This window comes from Ciconia boyciana, chromosome 23 (genome assembly GCF_034638445.1).
Source record: "Ciconia boyciana chromosome 23, ASM3463844v1, whole genome shotgun sequence".
Classification (NCBI taxonomy): domain Eukaryota; kingdom Metazoa; phylum Chordata; class Aves; order Ciconiiformes; family Ciconiidae; genus Ciconia; species Ciconia boyciana.
Genome location: NC_132956.1, coordinates 2,951,629 through 2,977,856, shown reverse-complemented (window position 1 = coordinate 2,977,856; position 26,228 = coordinate 2,951,629). Strand labels below are relative to the sequence as shown.

Sequence of the window (26,228 nt, the reverse complement as noted above, 5' to 3'; positions counted from 1 at the left end):
TTGCAGGAGGGTGAAACCTGCAAGCTTCCAAGGTTTCAAGACCTCAAAAACTTGAGCACAATAGGAAAATGTTTCTGTGGTCCCTTGCATGGATCCTAAGGCCCTAAACAAATATTGCCATAAGCCTATCAGGCAAATAAAGCACAGAGCTGACGTGTCCAGCCCATGGTTGCAAAGCAACTGAAGGGCAGAGCTGGGGAAGGGCCGGGGGAGCCCTGTTTCCCACAGCTCTAGCAGCTAAAAATCTCCCTGAGATCAGAGCTATTCAGCATGGCAATCCCCTTTACCTATCCCTGCTCTCTGGCCCATCAGTGCTGAAGAGAAGCTACAGCCCCCCGGGGCCGGGGGACCTGGGAAGAGCCAGAGATGGAGTACGGGGGGACCTGTGGGATCTTTGGGGCCAGACCCGTGGTGTGAGCCCGCGGATGACGGGCAGCTGGTTTAGGGAAGGGGACAATGCCCTTCTTCCGCTCCCCGGGCTGCACCTCCAGCCAGCACCCAGCCTGCCTGAGTCACGTTCAGGGCCTGGCGTGGGCAGATCCCCAGTAACAAGCTGTTTGCCAAACCAGTTCCTCCATCTGCCGCTCTCATTCCTCCAGTCCCGCAGCGGCAGCAGCTGCTGGCGCTGGGTCCGGGGGAATGCCGCCGAGCGGCCCCAGCCCGCATCCTCTGCCTGCGGACCTGACCGGCATCTGGATGTTCCCAGCCGCCCAAATAGCCGTGACCTCCCCGCTCCGTGTCCCTTAGGGGGGTCCTCTTGCCTCGCAAGGATGCTCAAGCCAGGTCACCCATCGCTCCCCGGGTCTCTCAGCATATCTGCAAAGCGGGGACGATACCTGCTGCCCTCAACGAGATTATTTGTGTGTCATTGAATTACAGGTGCGTTTCGGGAGGCTCAGCCTGGTCGTTTCATTGCAGCCTGCCTTCCTCTGCCGCAGCCTTAGTGCAGTAAAGGAGGAAGCACATGGATTCCAGCTAAACCGGAGTGGGTGTGTGAATTATTTCAGTTGGGCGGTAGGAAGACGTGTAGGTGAGCGCTTCCTCCTTTTAGACAAAGTGTTACAGGATCTGTAATAACTGGGCCAAGATCTCAGGCTAATGTTTGACCTAGAAGTGGAGCCAAGCTTTCCAAATCACACGGCGTGTTTTGAAACTCTTGACCCCGAAATACATGAGGTGAACACCTCTCTCGTGCATTGCTGTTCCAGCTGCCCGGCCCATTCGTGCTGGGTTGCTGAGCATCTTACATGCAGTCTAGACTAATTCAACCCATCGTACGGAGAGTTTACTCTGTGTTGTAAGGAGCATCACGTCTTTTCTCAGTAAGGTTCAGTGATTCAGGGTGGTGACTTTCTTATCTGCTGAAGCTTGCTTGGCGGTGGGGTTTTGGGGCTGAGTTACAGCTGTTGAAAGGCATCGGTGCTCCCGTCTCCAAATGCGCATGCAGCCCTTCGACCCATCACACCGGCACGTGTGGTTGCTGGGATAACGTGTTGAGGTTTCTGAGGGTGTCAGCCCAGATTTGCCCTTTGTGGTCTCTTAGCAAAAGGGGAACAGGGGGAAAACTGTTTGACCGTATCTCAGCCCCAGGCCCTTGGCCACAGCTGCCAACCCAAACACTGGTGAAAGCCTTGAAGGAGCCCGTCTCGGGTGCCTGCTACCCCAAGCCCACCCGTGGGGCCTCAGCTGGTTCCACCCCGAGGAAACCTTTAGAAAACCTATTACTAGAATTGAATTTTCCCACTGTGTTGAAACCAAGCTAAGAGAAGCAATGCCAGCATCACAACAGCAAATCTGAACAAAATCTGGCTTCTGGGTTGAAGCTCTACAGAGTAGTCACTGCAAAGCAGGACCCGGTCGTGTTAAAGAAGTAATTGCTCCACTGGGTGAAAAGATTCACTGATAAAATGTGAAAAAAATCTGCTGTGCCTCTTGCTGCTCCAGGAAGAATGTGCAAGGGCACAGGAAGCAAAAGGAAGCTGTTTCTCAAATGCTTGCGGGATCTTTTTGAGCAGCAATGGCAGGCACCGACTGATGCTGCCGTCTGTCATTGTGCTGCTCTGCTATTCCTTCATTCATGATTTCACTTTGCAGCTTGCAGCAAGCGCAAAAATGTGGGTGTTTAATTCATTGCAAGTACAACATTTATTTCAGTTTGGAAAACAGCCTGAAGTGCCTCCTCGTGAAGCTAATTCTGGTATTGCATATACTCATAGTCCTGTGGCTTGCATTTTTATGAGCTACCTCTGAGGATCTGGGTTTCAGTATGTGGAGCCAGAAATGATCTGTGTGTTCTTATGCTGACTAACCCACCTACGCTTCGTTTCTTATTTGCAAGCATATCTTGCGCGATTTGCGTTATCCCTGATGAAATGGCCTGATATTCCTGGAAGCAAGTGTACTGGCATTTAGGCCATTGCTTAGTGAAGTGGGGTCAGCCGTTGGAGCCGGGGTAGGGGCTGCACTAACATTTGTAACCTCTGGCACCTGGGTGCTGCCTTTTCATCTGAGAGTGGATGCAGTGAACCTGCAAAGGTGGGGAAAGCATTGCTCAGCCATTTTATAGTTGGGGAAGTCAAGGCCCAGGGAGCTGATGCTATCAAGTGATGGTGATACAGTAATGGAAGCCAGGAGTAGAGTGCAGGTCTTGGGACTCCCTGTCCGGTAAAGGGAGAACCAAGATCAATACTGAGATCAAGAATGTGGTCTGGAGGAACCATGGGTAAAACCCCATCAACCCTTTTCTTGGGGCATGGCACCCAGTACGTGGAAGATAAGGATCTGCTGTTGCATCAAGTAACTCCAGCTTCACACACAAGGAGATGTATGGACAAAGAGGGGCAGGAGATGACCTTCCTGGCAGCACTTTGATGGAAAGGCCTTTATTGTCACAATCCTTCCTCCCTCGTGCTGTTTTGTCCCCACTTATGGATGGGGAAAGAGAAGCTGAGGTAGTCTGCAGCGGCGTGGCCTTTCAAAGCCAGTTATTGCCTGGCAGGGAGAGGCTGAGGCTGTGGCCCAGGGGACTGTGCATCAGCCTCCCCCTCCTCTCCATCCTGCCATTCAGGCTGTTAAGGAAGATGGTTTATCATGTAATGATAAAACCTGATTTCCGGCCATGCTGTTGACTCACTCCGTGTCCATGAGCAAATTGCTTCATTCCTTTCTGGCCCTCAGTTTCCCCATCAGTAAAACAGGGTAACGACATTGCTCCGTCCCTGCAGGCAGCTGAGCTGTTTCTTTGATTGCTTAATGGCTGCAGGTGCAGGCACAGGAGTTCTCCCCTCAGAGCAATGGGGTTTATTTCCCACCTCTTCTAGGCTGCTGCTCACGCTCACTTTGTTCGTGCTGGTGGTGGGAGAGGGCACGATCCTGTTCTCCTTACTCTGGGAAGGCTCCAGTGGATGCTACAGAAAGGGAAGAATGAGGACTGGGATGCAATTTGGATTAGCTAAACATTAAGCCATGTCCAGGTGGAAATGAGCACCTGCAGCCCCGGAGCAGCATTCCTGCGGCGCAGGTCACAGGATGCGTGAGTACGCGTGCAGGGTCGTTGGCACGGGAAGGGCCCTGGTGCGCAGGCCTGGAGCCAGCCCTCTGCCATGGCTGAGCTCCATCGATTCTGGTTTGCCTGGAAAGAGCGTTCTAAAAATTGCTAGTCTTCCCTAGCCGAAGTAGGTGAAATATTTATAAATCCATCCTCCAGAGGAGACCTTTTGCGTAAGCATCGACCGCTCCGACTTTAAAACATGCACGCGCCCCCTGCCCCAAGCCATCTTGTGCTTCTCATCCAGAGAAGGGGCGGCTTTAATTGCGTTTGTCTGGAGCGGTCGCACCTATTTACGGGTTTGGGAGGCCGCAGGGCAGAAAGCAGCAGCAGAAAAAGGGGGGTTCGGGGCTTCCTTGCTTGGCTGCGCTCCCTCTTGCATGGCGTTTGCCGCTGTGGCCGTCGTTCGGTGTCGCTTGTGCCCTGATTTGTGACCACGCAGCGGGGCGGCGGCCGGGGGCTGCCCCGCTTTGGGCAAGACGCTGCAAACCCCGCGGGGATGCTGGGGGGGGGGTCGGGAGGGTGCGCTCGGGCTCCTTTCGGCCACCGGAGCGCGGGGATGGAGCGGGGCCCGGCGGGGGACGGAGAAGGGCCCCGCCCCGGCCCGCTCCGCCCCGGCCCCGGGAGGCGGCGGCGGCCCCCGGCCCCGGAGGCGGAGCCAGCGCCCGGCGCGGCGCGGCGGGCTCCGGAGCCACATCCCGCAAAGGAGGAGCGGGACGGAGCGGGAGCGGGGCCGCGGGAGCGGGGCCGCGGCAGCGAGCGGGGCCGGGCGGCGCGGGAGCCGCATCGGCGTGGCCGCCCCGCGCCGCCGCCCAGGATGTGGTGGGACGAGCGGGTGTCGGCGCGGTTCCGGAGGAACCTGCAGCCCACCCTCACCTACTGGAGCGTCTTCTTCAGCTTCGGCCTCTGCATCGCCTTCCTGGGGCCCACGCTGCTGGACCTGCGCTGCCAGACCCAGAGCTCCCTCTCCCAGATCACCTGGGTCTTCTTCTCCCAGCAGTTCTGCCTCCTGCTCGGCAGCTGCCTCGGAGGGGTCTTCAAGAGGACGTAAGGCGCCTGGCAAACTCATCGCACCTCCCGCGGGTGGCCTTGGCTCTCCGCAGCCCCCCGCTTTCCTCCCGGGCCGGGGGTGGGCAGCGGCAGCCACCCTCCCGGGGCTTCGCCTCCCTCCCGCCTTCTCCCGCGGGGTTTGCATGGCTGAGCTGGGATGCTGCGGTCCGCGTGGGAAAACCCTGCCCGAGTGGATCCGTGCGTGTCCTGCAGGGTCCGCAGCCCGCTGGCCCGAGCGGCTTGGAGGGAGGGGGCTTGCCAGGAGGTGCGGGGCGGGAGCCGCTCTCCTCTTCTGCACGGTTTCGTACCCTTGGAGAGAAGCCACCGGTTCGCCTGGAGCTCGGGACAGAGATAGCCTTAGTGTGAAGTTACAGCCAGAACTTCCTGGAGGGTATTTTCCTTAACCTGATTGTTTGTTGTAAAAATATTATTGGAAGCCTGTTTTAATAACCCCGGTGTCAGAAATTGAGGCATGGTTGTGCTCCTCAGGAATTTGGGCAAACACGAGGCGAGATGCGAGCAGTCCCCGTGGTCTCGCTGCCGTGGGGGACGAGGGCAGAGGCAGTGCCTCGGGCGCGCGGGGTGGCCGGGGACAGCAGCGTACTTTGTGGGCCAGCGAGAAACCCGGGCGCAGCCAAATGGGGATTTGGACTGAGCCTTCTGTCCAGGATGTGTTTAAAATAAATAATACATGATGGCTCAATCCTAAAGATCGCCAAACAGGCATTTGATTTGAGCCTTGATGACAGCCATGCTCTCCTGAGAATCAGCTGATTGTTTACATTGTCACTAATTCTTCGGGCAGTGACGTAATGTGTCAGCTCCGTGTGTGTCTCTGATATACACGTCATATGTTTAACGTGTATACGAGAGAATTTTGCATGAATCCTTTGCTGCTTCAGAATGCCCATTTAAAAATGTTTTGTCTCATGAATTGTGGAGGGTGTTGGCTAATGAAGATGGCATTGGAGCACCTGTTAAATTGCCACCCTGGTATGTTGAACTGTCCTGGTCCCCCTGTCCGGACCGAGCCCAAAGGCTTCGTGGAGCAGCAGGAGCTGCTCTCTGCCGGGCTGTGCCGGGGGAGGAGGTGCGAGGTGGGGTGCACGGGAATGGGATGGCACGTGGGAGCCTTGCCCTGGGTCTGACATGGATCCGAGACTGCTGGGTCAGCAGGCAGTGCCTCTGCCAGCCCCCAGTCTGCTTCACATATGTTTGAAGGAGCAGCGAAGGAAAATGCAGAATTGTTTCCTGCTGTCAGCTTCCTACCCAGAGCTCCTGCCCTTGGCCGGCGGGTTACACAGACCCGTTGGGGGTTTCGTGCTCAGAGACTCCCAAACTTTTAACTCTGCAGCAGCACGTTGGGGAAAAGAGCATGTTTGTTGAGCATGTTTGTTGCTTGCTGTGGTTACGAACCAGGATGCGTTTGTGATTGCAGCCTCTTGGAGCAACGGGCTTTTGCAAAGTGTCCGTGAGCCTCACTGAGGAGCGGCAGCCCTGCCAGGCAGGAGGGCATGTTTTGGATAGTTGTAGCTTGCGAGCATTGTGGGGGGTTACTCGGAGCGGTGCGGCGTACACGCGTGTGGGTTTGGATGAGAACGTTAACTGTTCAGACTCTGAGAGCTCCTGTACTATTCCCCTCTTCAGGGACGGACAGATCGAGCTGTCCCGGTAAGGATTTCTACTTCTGGGTCATGCTGTGGGTTTATAAATCAAATTATCCTGGCCCCAGTGCTGGGCAGGGAGGAGTGCTGGACAGGTTGTGTTTTCTGGTTAGGAGATGGATAGCTGCTGGTACAGGGTCCCAAAGCATCGCCTGCCTGCAAGCTAGCCAAGCCAAGGTCTGGCTGCAAGCTGTGTTTAATTTCTAATGCCTGAGGAACATAGACTTTGTTGCTTGCTTTCGATTAAAATACGTATTGGTCTGAGCTCTCCGGATGATGGACTTGCGAGGGAAAGCAGCGTTGTTACTGGATTCTGTCGCAGAAGTGGGTGGTGGGACCTAAATAATGGTTTGGTTCCTCTCGCCAGAGAAGTTGCTGAATGCTGGGTCGTAGTCTCTGCTCTCTCGGCCCAGCTGGAGTCCTGAAGCACTGGGAGGACAGAGCATAATGATGGCATCCGTCCCTTCTGCAACTCAGCGTGAGCCTGGACTGCCAGAACTAGCTCCAGAATTCCCTCTCGTGCGAGACTTCAAGGAAGGAGAAAGTTTGCCATTGCGATTTTCCCCGAGTGATGTAGAAACGCAATTGTTGCCTGCGGTGCTCTGCACTGGAGACCTGGGTTTGCTGTGTGGTCCCTTCCCTGGCTTGTCGGGAGGTGTGAAGCCAGAGCTGGGGGAAGAGTAGCTCCCCACGTAGCTGCAAGGTGCGTTGTTTAAGCTCATGCTCAGGTTCACAACAGGCTGCTGCTCTCGGGTAACTTGTGCTTGGGGTTTGCTGGGTTGTAATTACAAGCTCTGCTTCAGAAGAATACAGCTTTTTACAGGGTATTTGCATGAGTGGGGTTGGGGTTTAGGTGGAGTGCGTGCCCCGGCTCAAAGCCTGGTGCTGCTGTGGTGTTGGTAGAGGTTCCTCAAGCAAAGACAGTCCTGCCAAGCAACTGACGCCCTCCATAAGGAGCCCTGTGCACCTTTGTGAAGCACACTGAAGACTCTTGTTTTCTGGTATTACTTGGGCTGGATTCTCAGAAGTGCCTGACATGTTGTGAGACTGCAAATCCAGCCAGCAGTGTTGGGGTGGGAGTGCTGAGAGGACTTGAAACCCTGCCTAGACTCGGAAACCCAAGTGGGGGGTGAGCTCTCTGGTGAATGCAGCCCTGAGCGCCTGGCACTGCCAGCTCCAGGGGTGAGCTCCGTGCACCTGCGTCCCCCCCGCTCTCCCTCTTGCTTCCCTTGCCTTCCCCTTTTCCTTTCCCATTTTGTTGGATTTTTAAGCTTGCATTGCAAAGTTAAAGTCACGCTCCCTCTGTGCTGCCGTGCTACGCACACTTGTGACAGAAGCACCAGAGTAACTGAGAGCCCGTGCCCCAGTTTGGTGTGTTTGTTTTGGTTTTTTTTTTTCTTTTCATTCAGAAACTGCATTTTTGTGTCCTTCTATATTTTTTGCTTTTGCTCCCAGCGTTCGGGTCAGCCCTGAGCTAGTCCCGCTGGTGTTAGCAGAGGCGAGGAGGGGGCTGCTGGGTCTGTGGCTGTGTTGGAGCCCTGAGCAGGCTCTGCTCGAAGGAGGGATCTGCACCGGGGCCTGGATGGCTGATGAGAGGGGACCCTTCTTTCTTCTTTACCCCAGGCACCTGTGCATGTCACAGCACGTCAGCTGAGAGCGGATGACCCTGTTCTCTCCCTGCCCTTCAGACTCCCATCTTCTGAAGGTTTCTGTTCAAGCATGTGGCTGGTGCAGAGGACACTTCTGACCGCAAAGGAAAGCAAAGCCTTTTGTTGCTGAGAGCAGAGGGCACGGAGACTTGAGCCTGAGCTCCTCGGGGGAGGCAATGCAGGCAATGCTCCCCGAGCCTGGCTGGTGCTTCCTGCTGGAGACGAGGGTACCTGAAGGCAGATGTGGGATAATCCATGCCCTCTTCTTCCTCCATGCCTTCACCTCATCCCCTTAGGGCTTTGGGTTTTTAATCATCAGTTTTGCAAGTTGGAATTAGCCTGATTATCATTTTTCTTCTTGATGTGAGGGACTTAGAAAATGCTCCCCGGGGTAGGGAAAAACATCCTTGAAGTTGAAGAGTGCCTGCTGCGACAGGAACACCGAGGTGGGGGTTTGTATACGCTGTGTGGGAAGGAGAGGAGGGAAGCTTTGCTGGCTGTGACTACAGGACAGCATTAACTGCCTTAATCCTATAGAGGAGCTCAATCTAAATGTTTCTGGGGGGAGCTGCAGACCTTCCCTCAAGCCTTGTGATGGAGCCAGGACATGCGCTGGGTGCTCCTGAGACAGTCCGTGGCATTACGAGACTTGTTTCCTATGCTGAAGCGGAGCCTGCCCTGGGGACAGCACAGCTGGCGCAGAGCTGTGCCGTGGCGTGCGTTCAGCCGGGGACGTGGGGACCGGTTAGCGATGGGGAGGGCAGCGATGTCAGAAACTGGATCATGGCGTTAATCAGGGTGGCTTTTTAAGCCCTTTGGAGGGGTGCATTGGTCTTGCATCGTCAAGACACGGGGTTCAGACCCCCTCTGAAAGTCATGGGGTACCTCATTTAAGGATGCTTTCCAAGAGGCTTGTTTCTAAAGAAATCCCCCAGCTGGTTGTTCGGTGCCTCCCTGGGTGCTGAGCAGTGTCCTTTGGCTGCATCGTGGGGATCTGACATGGGAAGCCAGCAATTTCTTGGTCCCCCCCCAGTGCCAGAGCCGGGGAAGGGGGCAGCAGGGCTGCGTGCCACCCTGGGCTGTGGGCCGCTGGTGTTTGCGGAGGGCGTGCAATTGTGTTGTTAACATCTTACGGCTGGAGGCAGGAATTTTTGCTCGTTGGGGAGAAGTGAGGTGATCTTTTTAAGCACGTAACATCGTCTGCAATTAATGTTTAACTCTAGTAATGAACACGTTCCCTAGCCAAGCATAAGCGGTGCTGTGGTTGTTTTGCTAGGGCTGCAGAAGAGAAGAGGCGTTTCTGGGATGTCTTGGTGTGCGTTTCCCCATCGCTCCCGGCCTCAGATTCGCCAGCTGCCGGTGCCTCTGGCTCCTGCTGGGCTCCTGCTGTACCCTGGAGAGTGCTGCCTCATCTCTCCAGCCTCAAAGCTGCTTCTCTCTCATTTGCTAGTTGTTTTTCCTGCCATGACTGTGCACATCTCTCTTTTCTCCCTCCCTCCCCCAGAAATCCCACGCTGGCTCCCCGTTTTGCTGTCGGAGGAAGATCAGTAGTTACGGCTTTGCAAAACATTAGCTCCTGCAGCGTGTTCTGGCTGATGGGTGAGCGAGGCTGGGCTGGGAGATGGGAGCACGCCGAGGCGCTGGTACGGCCAGGTTTGTGCCACTGGGCAGGAGAATAAAGGAGACGTGTCCTTGGCCCGTTTTTTCTCCCCGGTGCTGTTGGAGTGCAGTGTAAGCAACAAGCAGGATGTGGAAGGCCAAATCCCTCTGAGTTTGTAGATGAATGAGGGCCACACAGAAACGCAGTGACATGCCCGAGGCCAGGCCGTTCTGGACGAGCAGTCAGGGCAGGAGGGCTGGTAGCGTGGTGGCCGGCAGCCGCGGAGGCTTTCTGCTGCAGCTCCAGCCTGCGCCTCCTCGTAGCCTTCTCCTCCCTCTTTGGGCAGAGCGTGAAGCAGACGCGGGGTGCAGACAGCCTGCAAGAGCAAGCTGTAGGCATCTTGCTTGCTGGTTGCACGTCCATACTAGGAACATAGCTGTGTGTTGCCAGTCCTTTGCTGTGGACAGACGGCTGTGCCCCGCATCCCCCAGCAGCAGACCCCCATTGCTAATTAGCAACTCATTGCACAAGCTGCTGGCTGTTGCAGTGGGCTGCTACCAGGGTTTGGGAGCCCAGGGTGGGGAGGGGACGTGCCTGTGCTACTTACTCTCTGCTGTGATGTTATAGTCCCATCTTTCTGCTAGTTTCAGTGCTTTGCTGTCTGGTCCCTGTTTCCTTCCTTCCTTCCTGCCTTTCGACTTGGCAGCTCCGGAGCAGCGCGGTGCCAGCCTGGGCGCCGTTCTCCAGCGAGCTGGCTAGCGCCCGGCTCGCACTGAGAGCAGCCTCCCCGCTCAGCCGGGCAGGCCTGCCTGCGCTGCTGCCAGACTCGAGATGTAATGCACCAGCTTTACCTCTACCGCTCGCATCCCTTGGGCTTCTCCGATGGACCGCGTGGGTTGGAAAGTGGCTGCCTGCGCCGGGAATGGCACCAGTGCTGCATCCCGCCCCATCGTGCCGGGGGAAGGGACTATGCTGCCAGAACGGAGCATGGAAAGGGAACTGCAGCAGCTTTCCAGTGCTCCCTGTGAGGCAGGGCGGCACATGCAGGCAGGTCCAGGATGGCACGCTGATGTGGATGCCAGCAGCTCTCTCCCTGCCGGGAAATGGGATTGCCCAGCAGCTCTCATGCCTGCTCAGCCTGCTTGTGTGATGCAGCCCTGCATGAGAAATGCCCTGGAGCTGCTCAAAAGTCGTGATGTGGCCTCGCCTGCACGTACCCATGTCCCTTTCCATTCCCAGATCTGCCCAGTTAACACAGGGAAGGTTCTCGGGCCTTATTCTGCCTTGAAATGTGCAGAACATGGGTTTGAAGGGATGGTTACTCTTCTCCACAAAAGCTGGGTGGAAGATCTGCCTCTTCGAGGCATCGCTGTCCACGCAGGAGATAGCAGTGCCCTAGGCTGGCTACGGCTGTGATGCGGAGGCATGGGGGTGCAGGGTGCGTAGCATCTCCCTTGTCTTGTCAGAAGAGCACGTGCTGGAGCTGCGGTGGTTGGAGCTGCAGCCTGTCAGTCCATCTCCTGCTAATGCCTATGCCACTGACTGGCCTGGGGCTGAAAATGGGAGGCAGGGCTGTGTTGTGGATGCTGCTCTCATGGTAGTACTGTTTTTTCCTCTTTCCCTGTCTCAGGCTGGCTCAGTCCTTGTTTGCACTCTTCGCCTCGTCACTGGCAATCTCCTTGGTCTTTGCCATCATCCCACTGTGCCACAATGTGGTGGTCCTGGCTGTGGTCATGGCCGTGGCAGGACTGGCCATGGGTTGCATCGACACCATCTCCAACATGCAGCTGGTGAAGATCTACCAGAAGGACTCGGCCATCTTCCTGCAGGTCAGCACGGAGCCCACGTCTCCCCTATAGCTGTGCTTCCTTCTCTGAGGAAGAGGAGCGAGGGGCTTGGCCAGCCTCCCCTCAGAGAAGAGCAGTAACCCCCCCTGCTCTACTTGTGTGTCTCCTCTCTTGCAGGCCCTTCATTTCTTTGTGGGCTTTGGAGCGCTGCTGAGCCCACTGATAGCTGACCCCTTCCTCTCGGACACCAACTGCATCCTCTCAAACTCCACGGCCAACGCCTCCAGCAACCTCCCTCACATCCGCAAGTCCCTGGTCCCGCACCATCCAGGCAACCTGTCTCATTACGACCTGCCGATGAAAGGCATGGTGGTCACGCGCGTCTCCTACGCCTTCTGGATCATGGCCCTCATCAACGTAAGTGCTGTGGCCAGAGTGGCCCAAGCTGTTGCTGGGGTCATCCCCGCTTCTCGGCTTTGCAGACGGCTGTGGTGTTTGGGGGGGTGTTGGTGCCTGTTAGGCGGTCCCAGCGATGGAAGGAGGCATGAGGATGGCTGTGCTGGTCCACAGCAAAGGTTCATTTTTTGCCAAGTGCTCAGTTTCCAGCAGGTGCCTGGGGCAGGAGAGCAGGACTCTGTGAAGCTGAGCCAGTGGTCACTGCACCGTCAGATGTGATAGGGTTGATGTACCGTCCTGCAGGGATTTGTCTGATCTCTCTGGAAGCAGGTTGTACCTCCAGCATCCCCCGGGCTGCTGGGTTATACCAGCTCACCACGCTCAGAGCCACGAGGTCTTCTTCCGTGGTCGGTCTGGGGAGGAGCTCGGTGGCGCAGGGATGGCTTTGGCGGGAGGGCGATTTGCAGGGATATTCAGAGGAAAGTGCCCATCGATGAACTGAGTTACTGGGGCCAAAAGCTTGATCAGGGTGTCTCTGCCTATTTGTTATGTTTCCCTGGTGCTTTGCAGCAGATGTAAAAGCCCTGTGGCCTTTCCTTTGTGAGAGAGACAGGGTTTAGTGCCCGTCCTCTTTCTCTGCCCTGCTGAGTCCCTAAGCTGATCTCCAGCAAGCTCCTCTTGCCTGCAGGCTGTGGGTTCTCTCTGAAACGTAGCCCTGTTCCTTACCCCCCAGTTAATACCCGAATCCCAGCGTGGTTAAATACAGCTGGTCCCTTGCACAGCATCGCAGGGCTGTGGCCATCGTCGTGCCCGTCCCCAGTCCCTCTGCAGCAGAGCTAGCTACGCTGCCGCTGTCACTTCCCTGGTGGCAGGAGCCCTGCGAGCGTGTGTGTGATTGTCCGTGTAGATCTGGAGTGAGAAGAGCGGCGCACGTTACTGCAGCGAGCGGCGGCCCTGCCGAGCGGTGCTGTTCGTGCCGGGATTGATGCTGGGGGCAGCTCCGCTCCAAACCTGTCGAGTGCCTGGTTGCGCTGTGTGCATGGGAGCTCCTGCTGGCAGGGGTCCCGGGGTCCCTTCTGTGAGCAGAGCAGAGCCCAGCCTGCGTAGCCCTTGCCATAAGGTGCTCTGGTGTCTGTTTATAAAGAGCGTGCCAGGGCAGGGACTGCCAGGCTGGTGCCCGTTTTGCTCACCTGGAGACCTCCTGTAGTAGAAGTGATGGGTGATCCTGCCAGAAGGACCTCTCCCTGCCTGTCTGCCCTGCAGCCCCGGTACCCGCTGCCCCTTCCCTCTGCAAGTTCAGCCATTGCCCTTCTGCCAAAACATAAGGATGCGATGGTGGTCCTTCCCCCTGTCCCAGGCCAACGAGCAGCCCTTGATCTTCCACCGCTCCATCTGCACTAGGCAAAGGGAACAGGTTGCTTTGCGCTCTTGGTCTTCCCATTTGCTGAATAAAACATACCCCAGTGCGCCTAATCCAGGGGCTTTCATTAGGCTGAGGCCCGCGCAGCTCGCTGATGAGAGAAGAAGAACAGGCAAGTGAAAAAGCTGGGCAGCTGCTGTAATGAGTTTCTTTGCAGAAGTACCAAAAAGAATGCTCTCTGCCCAGGAGGAGAAGCCAGCTTTAATTACCTCTGACTCTGCGTATGCCATGGGAAATGTGCTTTTAATTACACCGGAGCGTTATCTATTTTGCCAGTCAATTCTGAGCAAACTAATTTAGTTTTGAAGGCAGCGTTTAATATCTGCTTTGAATACGTCGATGTGTCTGAGATCTGGAGCACTGCTGGGAGGTGGTTGCCAGAGCCCTCTCTGTTCCTAGCAGTGTCCCATGGACATTTTGGGAGCAGGATGGGACCCCAGGCTGAGTCCCGCTGTGCCCAGCAGCTGGGCACAGCAGGTCATGAGCCGGGCTTGTGCATCGCTGCACGCTCAAGTGCTGTTTGCACGTGTGGGTGGCTTGCACGTGCGTGCACGCGCCCAGTGGGATCACCGGGAACGCGGCAGGGGGTCCCGGGGTGCTGGGAGACTGGTGGTGGCTTTGGGATGAGGGTTAGGTAACAAACGTAAGAGGAGCGGGGAGCTGGACGTACGCCGCACGCGCAGCGCTCGCGCGTGTCCCCTTGCCAAAGCCGAGCTGTTATTGTCTTTCCCAAAGTCTCGCTGAGGGAGCTGACTTGATTCCTTGTTTAAACTAAATAACCCAACCCACTGGCTGGAGATACTGAGAGTAGCTCAGCTCCAAAACTGCTGAGCCTTCTTTAAGGTGTAAACGTCAGAGAAAGATGACGATAACTGGTATTTAGAACCCCAGGGAAGTGGATGAAACGAGTAAGCTATAGAAATGGAAACCAGGACCAGCAACTTTGTTATAAAATGGTCAAAACCACATTTCCATCCCAGTTTTCACAGGGCCGTGTGTATTGTGACAAGACACAAGCTGAAATGATTCATTTCAATTTCTTGCTTTGTTCAAAGTGAAAATGCCTCAGTCTGACTTTGGGCTAAATGCAATGTGTAAAGCTGACAGAATAGTTGTTTCGATGTTATTGAAGCAAAATGTTTTTGCTTTAGTAAAATTAAGTGGTTCAACATTATCAAAATGAAGTGCTTGGATGACTCCCGGCCAAAATTTTTCATTCTAAGAGAAAATTTTGGCTTTTCATCCAGATTTGGAACAAAAACATATTTTAAAATTCAGTTTCCCACAGAACGGAAATTTCATCATCCAGCCCGTTCCAAGGGGCTGGAAATCAGGAAAATGTTCCTCCGAGAGGGATGTGTTTGTCCGGAAGGTGATTTCCCAGGGGAAGTGCGGGACACTCCATTGTGCTTAGGTTGCTTAAAAGTAGCCTGGATACAATAGCAGGGAATGGTCCCGTGCTCCTGGGGGGAGAGACCAAAATAGAAACTGGAGGGAAGGAGCCTGGGTTATACCCACGCTTAACTGCGTGATGCAGCAATTTTTTGAGTTTATGATAATGGTTAAAAGCTGCCAGGGGGAGGGGAACATCCCCGGTGATTCGGCGAGCGGAGCCGGAGCGCCGGATCCAGGCAGCGGGGCTCCTGCCGCCCGCTTTGCCCTTCAGCCCGTGCAGGCTCCCGGCGGGATGCTCGGATGCCCCTCTCTCCCTTGAAAAAAGAAAAGCCTTCCGCTGAAAAAGGCGAAGAAAAAGCTTTTTGCCCTGGGAAGAAAGCCCATGAGCAAACGGTTATTGCACCAAAATCTCTGCCTGCGCAGGAGGGAGGGCTGGGGGGAGATGGGGACCGGAGGTGTCCGGCTCGGTGTGGTCGTGCTGCGGGGAGGGTGCGCCGGCTCTGCGGGGCAGGGCAGCGCTTTGAGGACCGGTGCCCTTATTTTAGGGGCTGTGTCTGCGGCTCCTCTCTGGTTCTCGCTGTTTGGGCTCCCTGTGGGGTGGGAAGGCTTTGATAGCTCTTTGCCTTGTGCCAAGCAGCCCAGGCAGCCGATGCGTCGGCCCCAAGAAAACCAAAGTTGCTTTAGGAGCTGAGTAGCAAGATCCTGTCGTGAGCACGGTGGCCCTGCGTGTCTTGGCACGTGTCCTGGCTCCGGGGGCCAGCAAAGCTCATCATCGCCACCCGACCTCTCCAGTTGGCACACGTGGGGGCTGCGGATGGGGAGAGGGGCTCGGCGCCCACCCGGCAGCTCATGGCAGCAGCCGTGCTCATGTGGGCAGTGGAAGGGACAATCCTCGAGCTGTCCTTGTCCTGTGGTCAGGGTAGTCTGCTCCTCCGGGGTGGATTTGTCCCTTTGCTTGGTGAAACATGTCCTAGCAGGGCTCTGGTGTTCAGCTTTGTTTGCTCCTCTCTATCTGCCCGTGTAATAACTGAACTGCTTTCCTGGATGCTCCGTCCCCTGTATGCACCCTGGATTTATGGCTGGCCCCTCCTGTGGGCCAGGTGACTGTCCCACAGGTGACTGTCCCACAGGTGACTGTCCCACAGGCAATTTGCCAGCCCGTGTGCAGGACACAGGGCTGGCTGAGGATGGAGCCCTGGGAACCTGCTTTCTCTTGAGCTCGATCCTTTGCTTTTCCCCACGTTCCTGAGCTTGCTTTGGCGTGGTGGCAGCCCATGGGTGAGGGCTGCGCTTGGCTGTGGGCGAATCTCCAGCTTTTGGGCATTTCCTACCAGAAATGGCCAGCGCTGGTGAGCGGCTCATGGCTGATGGGGTCAGAGCACTCATGCACCCGAAGCGCTGCCAGCTGCAAGATGGAACGGTCTGGATAAAGCAAAAGGGACCTGCTTGCTTTAGAGATGAGGGTCTGGGGAGCCGGGATACGCCTATGGTTTGACAGGGAATTGGGGGAGTCTGGAGCTGCAGCCCTTTTCTGCGTAGGCACCGCGTGCTCCTTAAGGCTGGAAGTGCCCAGAGACGTTATCTGTACGGCCAGTCCCTGTGTGGGTAACTTTTTTTTTTTTTTTTTGCAAAATCTGCAATTTAAAAGAATAAAATCTGGTCCTGACCTCCGGAAGGATTAGAACTATCAAGCAAATGCGTTTTTCTTCCATGGGACCGAACTAACTGTTCCTATTCCCATTGTTCCTAGAACAATGAAGTCCTCATAAATGAATTCAGGCAGGAGAGGCAGGGCGGGGGGGGGGGGGGGGAATTCTCCATACATTTAAATCATGCCACGAGCCAACAAAAGGCAGGAAATTTGGAGCTAGAGCTCACACTCGCTCACAGACATGTGGAAAACAAGCACTCGGTGGCTGGAGAGTGAGCTGTCACTTAGGATTTCCTGGCTTTCTCCCCCAGTTTGTTACAGAATAAACACCACTTGGTTGCGGCAGGAGGAGAAGGGAGGGCTGGCGAGAGGCAGACCCAGCTTCATTTGCTTCCCTCTGTTTTCTCTCCAAAGAAAAGAACAAGTCCCTCCAGGCTCAGAGGCACCACCGAGTCGTGGGTGTGCGCGGGGAGTAGGCTCGTCCCCAGGCACGTGGCAGGGAGGGAGCACGGTGCCGGGGGGCCTGACACTGCGGCGGCCGCGTGATGGATCCAGTGGGCAGGTACAAGCCCACGGTCCCCGTGTGCATTAGCACCACGCAGAAAGCCCTGACTGCAGGGAATGGTGCTGGTGGGGCTGTCGTGTGCTGGGAGCCTGCGCGGTGCAGCGGCATCCCTGGATGTGCGGGGGTCCCTAAGGCAGCGATGGCTGGAGGCTCGCTGCTTTTCAGTCCCGGGTCCCTCAGCAGACGCTGTACCGAGGGGCTGTTTGAAGCGGCTCGGCTGTAGCGGTGCTGTCATCGTTGGCCTGGGAACCACGAGCTCATCTCTTGCGAGATGCTGAGCAACCTCTGCTAATGGCTGGAGGTGGGCAAAGCAGGTCTTGGAGCAGCTTGCTCTTCCCTCGCAAAGAATTTCAGCCACAGAAGGTCTCCCGTTAATACTGTTCTGCTCTCTGCTGGCAAAAGCTACTTTATTATTTTATTCTTTGGGCAGAAGTGGCCAAATGCTTGGAAACCAGAACATTTCAGTTTTGAAGGGCTTCAGGAGGTTTGTGTTTAGGTGCCTTCTATTCCAGTATCCCTGTCCCCCGTCCAGGTGAATGGTCCCCAGCCCACCTGGCATCCCACAGGGACTGGCAGGACATGCCCCAGCCATGCTCTGGATAGGGAGTCTTTGCTCTCAACTTGCCTTCCCCACCCCCCCAGCTCTCCTAACAAGCGTCCGTCCCTCCTGCAGTGGCTCCTTACCCCATTGCCAGCCTCTGTCCTTGCTCTTGGAGGTTAATTCAGGCACATCTATTGCAGACGCTAAAAGGCTGTTGCGACTGGGGAAGCGGGCTGTATTTTGTGCGAGGCTTGTCACGCTTACCTGCCCCTCTCTGTTCCTCCCCAGCTGCCGGTCCCCATCGCGGTGTTTTTCTTGCTCTACAAGGAGCGGATGGTGCCATGCTTCAACAGCAGCAGCCACCCGCTGCTGTCGGCCGACGAGCTGGCGATGGAAACGCGGCCCACGGAGAAGGACGATCTCTCCACCGCTGTGCAGAGACCCCACGCAGCAGGAGGTGAGCTGGAGGCACCTCCGATGGGTTTGGAGGAACAGGGAGTGAGCAGGGGGAGAAAAAGCCATATTTCTGTGTGTCTCCATTGAGTTTAACAAGTGGGATCCATCGCTATTGTCTAAGGAGGAAACCTTCCAAAACATACACGTGAATATAATCCAGAAGTACACAAACAATCCAAATGGACAATTTGGTGCCCAATTGCCCTCGAATTAGATGGGACCGTAACCCCTGAGCGGTCAGAGATTAGTATCCTGCCGTTGGGACTCCAGGCTGCTTTTCTCCAAGCTGTTCTAAAACTAAACCTGGGCTCCCACGTCATTTAAGCACACGTGAAAGTTGTGCCCCTTCGTTTCCTTCTGGTTTTCGGTCAGGTTTTGAGCTGGCTCCGCTGGCTGTTCTGTTTAACGTGCTGCAGAACACTGATTTTGATAAATCTGAAAGGAATAAGGACAGTGCCCTTGTTTGAGGGGAAAAGTTACACTCCAGCAATAGTTTGCTCTTGAACTTGCGACTACACCCTGTTCTGGGGACAATAGTAATATTGTTCTTTGCTACCCAAGAGAAACGTATCAAAGTAAATTCTTCAGCTAAATAGTGAATCTCGGAAGTAATCATATTTTAGGGTTATCAGAGGAGCGTTTAGTGTTATTACAGAAGAGGTGGTTTTACCTGAACAATAGAAGGAAATTGTAGGGAATACTTGAAGGTGGAGGCAGTTAGATCAGTTAGATGTGGTGAGGTGCTGCAAGAAAGGATCATAGGTGTCCCTAACGGAGTGGGTTCTCTGGTGTCTGATAAGGTTGTGCTCATCTGATAGCATTTCCCTTAGCAGAGACACTGATGGTTTCTTTTCTCAACCCAGCTGCCCATTTCCATACAACCCATTGGAGCTTCATGTTCTTCAGATCTCCATCTTCCTCTTAAATGCAGTTGAGATTAATCCTTGGAGAAGCAGGAAGGCTGTATGCTGACTGCTGTGATCTTTGACAGAGACATCTGTGCTGGCAAAATCCCTCCTTCCCCATAGAAACAGTGAGAATTTCATCTTTGCCATGCAGGAGCAACTGTCTCATGGCACCTGGAGTCCTGTGCAGGTTTGCCTTCACCCCAGCCCTTTGCACATCCCAGAGTGGAGTGATATAAGCATGAGGATGGGAGAGTCGGGAATTCCTGGGGTCCTGACCCCCAGCTTTGGCAGGCTGTGCTCCCAGTGGTCTAGTCAGAGGAGGCGACGCTAGCTGTGTGTTCGTCCCTCTCTTGCCCAGAGCTGGCTTGTTTGGTTAAATATCACTTATCTGAGGAACGTGAGCTATCCTGGGCAGGACTCTCCTCTGTGGTGGTACCAAGGATGAGGGGTTCTGAGCACAAGTGCTATGGTCGAATGGGCTTGTTTCTATTGACTCGTAAGAGCGGGGACAGCAATGTGGAGCTCCTAAATGGGAAGAGGAGCACAAGCAGCTACAGTAAGAGAAGCAGCAAGTATCCTGGCGAGCTAGGATCCCAGTCTGTGGACAGCGGCCCATAAGCATATCCGTCTTCCTTCTGAAAGGGTAGAGGTAGGTAAAGAAAGAGGTTGTGCCAGCAGAGGTTAGCAGTGCTCCATGTTGTTCACGGTCCTCTATGAATCTCTGTCCTGCAGCTGAGTGCAAAACAAATCCCCATTGCGGGCTGGCAACCACCCAGCCCCCGGGGGACGTTCCAGCTAAGTTTGCTTTGCATTGTTTTTCACCAGGTCATGATGACTTATTTAGCTGCTGCCAAAGCAAAAACTTCAGAGGGGCTTCTTACACCTACTTCGCAGTCCACATCACTGGGGCTCTTGTTCTCTTCATGACTGATGGGATTGTGGTGAGTTCAGCTGATAGAGGGATCTTGTCTGAGCAAAGCTATATGGCTTTCTTCCTTCCGAATCACTTGTAACAGCCCAAACCCAGCACATGTCCTCTGCGTGCAGTGGGCTGGACCTGAGGGGCTGCCGGCGCAGCAGTCTGGTTCCCAAGGTAGCTCATTCAAAGCTAATCGTAGTCAGGCTGGTACGTGCCCTGCTTCTTGGGAGGGTTTTGTGGCTTCTCCTAGACTCTGTGTTGTTGCAGCTAGATTGCTACTAACCTAGCCAGTTTAGAGCTGGAGTTGTGATGTTGTCGACTTGTACGCAGCGGAGGTCTCTTCTCACTTCAGCCAAGAGGCAAGAACGGTTTCATTTTATTTCATAAGAAATGGTGGCTCTTTGTTTGACGGGTCTCTTGAGCCCTCAAATCCAAGATGAGAGCATGCGGGGATGGTGCAGTCTCTCTGTAGTGGCCTGGCAGCATGTCCCTGGCCGGTGCAGTCCCACGGGGTTTGCCATGTGTAGCACTTCTGTCCGGGCGAGGAAGGCTCGCTCTTGGCTGGCAAGTTGCTGTTCTTTTTCTTTCAACCGTTTTGTCTCAGTCCCCTCATGGTAAAATACTGCTGGGTCTTACTAGGGCATTAAATAGGGTCCTGAAAGATGAACGGGGTGTTACACAAAGCAGCTGTCAGATACGGGAACTTCCCAGGGCCTCCATCTTCAAGGATGATCAACTCCGGGTTCCTAATGTGATATGGAATAAGAGTATGCAATTCCAAAAGGACAAGACAGTCCCTAGGGAAGAAAGCATCTCTACAGATAAGAGCCTAGCATGCATTTTACCTAGTAATGCTGTTAAGTCTTGCCCTTTTAGGAGAGCTTAAGTCCTGTGTTCTACTTCTGGTGGAAGCCTGTCTCCAGCTGCAAACCCTTGGGAACAAGGTTCATTGAGATTTGGTAGCAAATCCATAGGTGGGCTCTCCAGGACTATCACAATATTATGAATACTTGAGAGACAGGTTGAAGTTAAAGTTGCAAAGCCTGTAAGTCATCACATCAACGTGACATGCCGTTTTGTTTTCCCTGCAGGGAGAGTACTCGGGCTTCATTTACAGCTATGCGGTGGAAGAACCTCTCTCTGTAGTACATAAAGTGGCCGGCTACCTGCCCAGCCTCTTCTGGGGATTCATCACACTGGGCAGGCTCATCTCCATCCCTGTGTCCTACCGGATGAAGCCGGCAACTATGGTCTTCATCAATGTGGTAAGGCTGTTGCTACTCTGTTTTTCTTCTGCTTGCCTCCAAGATCTGTCCAGTTTTGGGTTTGATGTGCAGAGCTGCAGCTACTCTCATGCCCTGCCTCAGGTAGATTTGCACCAGGCTGACAAGCACAGCATCCGGGGCGAGCTGCGTTAGCCTTTCTCTGCGTCGCTGCCTCTGCGTCTTTGCAGCTGACTCCGATGCACGAGGTAGCTAAGAGTTTTACAACTTGACTGCACCGCTTTTCTGAGCTTGCTTCTCGGTTAATCTAATGTTAGATGTGTGAAAGCACCTAGTAAAGTGTCTGCCAACTTTATTTACTTTGCACACTGTCTTCTCTGGCATCTGCAGGGACATTAATGCCCATGTTAGCCATGGGAAAGGGAAGGCAGATAGATAGTAAATTCTTTACTTAGACTGTAGCAGCTGTCAAAGAAACCAGTATGTGATGTGAGGCTGCTTAAATTAATAAAACACATTCACTTGAAGAAAGGGGAAGGAATCCTTTAAGGATATGTAAGAAAAATGCATGTAAGGATGTGGCAGACAACAGGGAGGGAGTTGTTCCCATTTACACTTCTCACCAAAAAAAGAAGAAAAGAAACAAGTGAGAAGGCAGTTAATTTACAATTTATTTAAATCGGAAGTTATTTTGGTAGCAAGTTTCACAGTTAATATTGTGAGGCCAAGAATACTGGATATTTGTCCTGCCAACGTTGGAATATTGGCGGGACAGTTCACACTGCGATGTTCTGAAGATGTAGGCCCATGTTGTTTGCAGACAGGAGGCAGGTGAGGCAGCTGGCTCGGCACCTTGCTGCTGGTCATTTTAAAAACTGAGCTGAGACAGAGCCAGCTGAAATGCGGTTGGTTGAAAAATGAGCGGTCTCCTACTTCAGCACATAGTCACTACTTACTTACATAGGAGGGGGGAAAGCTCAGCATCGGCAGATCTATTGCAGCTGTCCGATACGGACAGTCCCATGCATCTCCTTGACGTGTACTACTGGCTTAATCGCTTGCCCGAACTGCCCGATTGCTCTTATTAACAAACCTGAGGACAGGATTTCTGCTTTAGCTGCTGCTAATATTTGGCAAGAAGAGGGAATGGCCTCCAGCCTTCAATGGAAGCCTTCTCACTTCCCCTTAAAGAGTAGTATCATCCAAGGACAAGCAGTCACTTGCCTGACACTGAACCCTTCGTGCAGCGCTTGCTAGTTGGTACTGCTCTATACAGTCAGATACACCAGCTCTTGGAGTCATTTCAGCATTACAGCAAACTGCAGTTTGAATTCAATTTCATCGGAATCCAAATTGCTCTTGCGTACATGCGCACACCCACAATCAGGGCCTAAACAATTAAGAAAAAATAACTTGAGTTGGTATTGCAGAGCTCCCTCTGCTGACTCTCCGTGCCATGGCTAACTCGGCGCAGCTTGGATGTTTTTGCTATTACTTGTGCACTGCAGCGAGCCAGCGGTGAGGGCAAGTTTATTTAAATTTAGTTGGCTCTTTGGCTTGACTGCTGTGAGTGGTTTCTGAGCAGTTATTGAGCGTGAGTTAATTCTTTAAGCTGCTGAATGAGACTTATTAGTGATTGAGACATGTAAATATTATGGAAGTAGCAGTGCTGTTGTATTTAAAGCTGCAGAGAAAAAGTCTTTTTTTCAGATATGATCTTAAGTCTCTACCTAATGAAGTTGAGACTTAAGTACCAAGCTATGTTATAAAGTCCTGTTATAACAAGTACCAAATTCTTCACTGTAAAGGTAGATGGATTTTATTTGGTTAATTACTTCAGTTTTTCAGACTGTCATCTTTTTTTCAGTATAGTTTATTTTCTTTTCCAGACTATTTTCTAAAAAAAAAACTAAAAAAAAAAAAATCTAGAGCCTATTGCAATTTAGCATTTACCTTCCTACTGACTCTGTGTGTGGTGTTCACAGGTTGGAGTCCTGGTAACCTTCCTCCTGCTCCTGATTTTCTCCTACAGCGTTGTCTTCTTGTTTGTGGGGACAGCATCTCTGGGTCTGTTTCTCAGCAGCACTTTCCCCAGCATGCTTGCCTACACCGAGGACATCCTGCAGTACAAAGGTGAGCAGGGATTCGGGCATGCCTGGCAGGCTTTGAAAGCAGGTGGGTGTTCAAGACTAGAGCTCAGATACCATCACACCTGGCAACTCCTTCCCTCTTCAGGGATGCCCAGGAGGCCTGGAAGAAAGATCTGCTTTTGAATACAGTGTTTATTCAGGCTTGTTGTCAGAAAACCAGACTGCACAAATCCCGGCTTCGTTGTACTAATAACTTCTACAGGCAGGGATCCAGACTGGTTCTTGGTTTCCTGCAGCTTTAGGGCTCTTGGGGACTGACAAGAATGTCTGCTTTAGAGGCTTACAGGGAACTAGTTTTGAAAACATCACCCAGATTATCAGTGAACTGAAAAGCCTAGAGTTTGGCCAGCTCTTACAGGAGGACTCTGCCAACCTCCGTCTCTGGAGCAGTGATACGGAAGAATGAAAATATTTCCAGCAAGAAGCAATATCACCTTTGCCAACAGAGAGAAGTGACAAAACAGGAGATGGTTTTTTGGCTTAAACTTTTACCTTTCTGCACTACCGCAGGTTAGAAGAGGCATTCTCAGCACTGGATGGGAACATACTTTAAGTATTTGTAAATCTTGTATGGAGAGATCCATGAAAGAGCAGCTCAGAGCAGCTACAGGCTGATCCTGCTGGCTGTTTCTCCTGGTCCCTGCCACAACATCACTTGCGTTCTTTCTTTGCAGGCTGTGCCACAACCGTGTTAGTGACTGGAGCTGGAATCGGAGAGATGGTACTACAGTTACTGGTGGGATCGGTAAGTGTAGACAAGGCGTGCCAAAAACCGACTGGGACTTTTAAGTAGAAACCTTTAGTCTTGGTTTTGGACAGCTGCTGGGAAAAAGCACTGCATTGCATTATCCTTGAGCTATCAAATAGTAAAGCTCTTACTGAATGCTAATTAGGTATTTGAGTGCTATGATGACATGTCTGCTCCCTTTTTTCCCCTCCAATTGCAGATTATACATGATCAGGGCAGCTACAGTTTCCTGGTCTGTGGGATGATCTTTGGAGGCTTGGCCTTTACCTTCTATGCCTTCCTCTTGTTTTTCCACAGGATGTACCCCAAGCCCTCATCAGGTAAGAAAGCACCAGCACTCAGCCCTGCTTTATAATGAGAGGAAGAGTGGCATATGCATCAATACATAACCAGGGTGCAGCACTTCAGCAAAATGCAAGGAAATGTTTATTTTACTGCTGCTTCCTGTCCCCTCTTCCTGCTTTGACTTGCCCACAAAGCCTTGGCAGCCACGGCTCAGGGTTTGCTTTCTTTTCTGTTGGAGAAGCAAGGGAAAAAGTAGGACTGGTCTGTGGATCACAGAGGAACTATAAAGCACAGAGGATGCTAGCTGTGGCAGCACGACTGTGCTGCTGCAGAGCTAGCAGGAGTAAGTCCTCCTAGTAGAGACCGCACAAGCTTCCCCACACTGTTCCCTGGCTAAAATCCAGGGAACGAGTGGGTCTGCCATCCAAAGGCAGCTGTCGGGCTCTTGAGAAAAGCCTCACTGATAAAGAATTTCTCCATATGGAGTCTGCGTACACTATTTGCTTTTATAAGGACCTTTTGTAAGAGGAGCACTGTGTGACAGGCAAAAAACTTGTCCACGTTACTGGAGATGGAGGCCTTTCTTCCATGACCAGTGAAGTAAACAAGCTAGTGCGGTAGGTGACAGAATAGCAACATTGGTGTTTGGGAGAGCTCATGCACGTTCCCTGAAAGCTCGATAGAACCGGTACCTTCAGATGAAGTATCTAATATCAATTTTGCAGATATGGGTGATGCCTCACCTGACAAACCAGCAGTAATGGATGACACTGGACAGTATCAGCGCTAAAGAAGCGGCCAAGCCCTAGACAAGCAATAAAACAACACACAATTAAGCATTGCTATTAAGGATGATTTCACATTTAATGACTGAATCATGCAAGTTTTCTGCAATCAAAAGCACATTAGATTGGGTAAGTCAGAATCAAGAAAACATCCTAAAACACTGCCTCAAGCTAAGCACAAGTTGCCCGTGTCACATGTACCAAAAAGAAGACTGTAAGCGTAGTCTGACCCTGTGTCTGAAAGGCTACGGTATATGGCAGGGATGATGGGAGAACAGTTACTCCTGCAAATGAACTTTCTTACCAATTCAGGATGGAGGGGGGAAGGAAGAGGTGTTCTCTGTTCCATATGTAAGACTGAATATCTCCTGGCGTAGTCGTCGAACTTAACAGATTTTTCTTTTGGCCTGTAACGTACAGAAGCCCCTACAATTTACAGCACAATACTGGATTTGAATTCATTTTCGTGCAACACTGACTCGAGTATATGCCACCTCCATGTATACTTCCAAAGGGGGAAAAATTACACAGGCGGTAGAACCCACCAAGTGCACAGCGGTAGCAGGACCTGTCCCCTGTCTGTATTTGCACAGTTGATTCTTGTATATCGCACAGTATCAGACATGTTCACTAAGACAGTGTCTTATTCAGCATGCTAGGGCCTCTTGATTATTAAAATCACTAGCTTTTTTTTTTTTTGAGTCAAGAATGAGTTGTGATGGTTTGTTTTGCTTTAAGTCAATCACTAGTTTAGCTGCTACAGTTGCAGTGTCTTTTAGGGTGGTTTTATTTCTAGCTTCCAGTTGAAGCTTAAACAGAGGTATTTGGGAGCCAGCCTCCAGCTGCTTAATCTGTGCAATACTTATTATAACAGGTGCCTTCTGTAAGGTACTCTTATAACCCACGCATGACCTATTACAAGCTATGAAGAAAGGACTGGCTTTAGAAGAGTGTAAAGCTACATACTTCTATTTCTTCAGTGAGTGATTGGACATGTACTTTTTGCTTTAACTGCTGTATGTGGATGTACATATGTACGTGTGTATATAAAGCAGTGTTTAATTAAAGGTGATTGATTGCTAGATTCTCAGCATGACTGGACTCAGGTAACTTAAGCTGTTTCTGGCCAAGACTATCAATCAGCTACTACCTTCACCGCTTCTGGCTTTCAAACTCAGGCTGAAGCTGACAGCTGTTCAAGTTCAACTGTTTCTAGCATTGCTATTTTTCCAAGCAGTAGATCTTACCTTCCATAAAATATCTTCACAAGCTCCCATGGGTGGTTCTGTAGAGAAACTCTCAACAGAGTAGACTTGTTGACTTGACTTTGTATACCTAAAGCCGAGCGCACATCAGGCCACTGCAGGAAGGAGGTAAATGCAGTTGAATTTTGGGCTTCACTCCTCCACAGACTTCAGGAGCCCTCCTGCCTCCCATCCAGGGCAGTGTGTGCTGTAATTCTTCTCCAGCACCACAGGATGCCACTCTT

The 26,228-nt window shown here is 52.7% G+C and overlaps 1 protein-coding gene and 1 long non-coding RNA gene across 2 annotated transcripts; one reads left to right on the top strand and one right to left on the bottom strand.

The window, feature by feature from the left end:
* The first annotated feature begins 4,364 nt into the window (after positions 1 to 4,364).
* Positions 4,365 to 24,744, top strand: MFSD4A (major facilitator superfamily domain containing 4A). The gene is made up of 10 exons (XM_072844588.1): positions 4,365 to 4,594; positions 11,141 to 11,339; positions 11,475 to 11,714; positions 17,554 to 17,722; positions 19,455 to 19,570; positions 20,640 to 20,813; positions 22,757 to 22,904; positions 23,596 to 23,666; positions 23,869 to 23,989; positions 24,680 to 24,744. The coding sequence occupies exons 1-10, from the start codon at positions 4,365 to 4,367 to the stop codon at positions 24,742 to 24,744; spliced, it is 1,533 nt and encodes a 510-aa protein (XP_072700689.1).
* Positions 21,438 to 26,228, bottom strand: LOC140643130 (uncharacterized). The gene is made up of 4 exons (XR_012039519.1): positions 25,987 to 26,228; positions 25,044 to 25,146; positions 24,698 to 24,759; positions 21,438 to 23,625 (listed from the first exon to the last, which is right to left on the bottom strand). It is a non-coding gene; the product is annotated as an uncharacterized lncRNA (long non-coding RNA).

What these genes read in the sequence shown, in the direction of transcription:
- MFSD4A (XM_072844588.1), top strand. Translation starts at nt 4,365, where the DNA reads ATGTGGTGGGACGAGCGGGTGTCGGCGCGGTTCCGGAGGAACCTGCAG. An exon ending in ACTCGGCCATCTTCCTGCAG is followed by an intron (nt 11,340 to 11,474) that starts GTCAGCACGGAG and finishes CCTCTCTTGCAG; the next exon opens with GCCCTTCATTTCTTTGTGGG. An exon ending in GAGACCCCACGCAGCAGGAG is followed by an intron (nt 17,723 to 19,454) that starts GTGAGCTGGAGG and finishes GTTTTTCACCAG; the next exon opens with GTCATGATGACTTATTTAGC.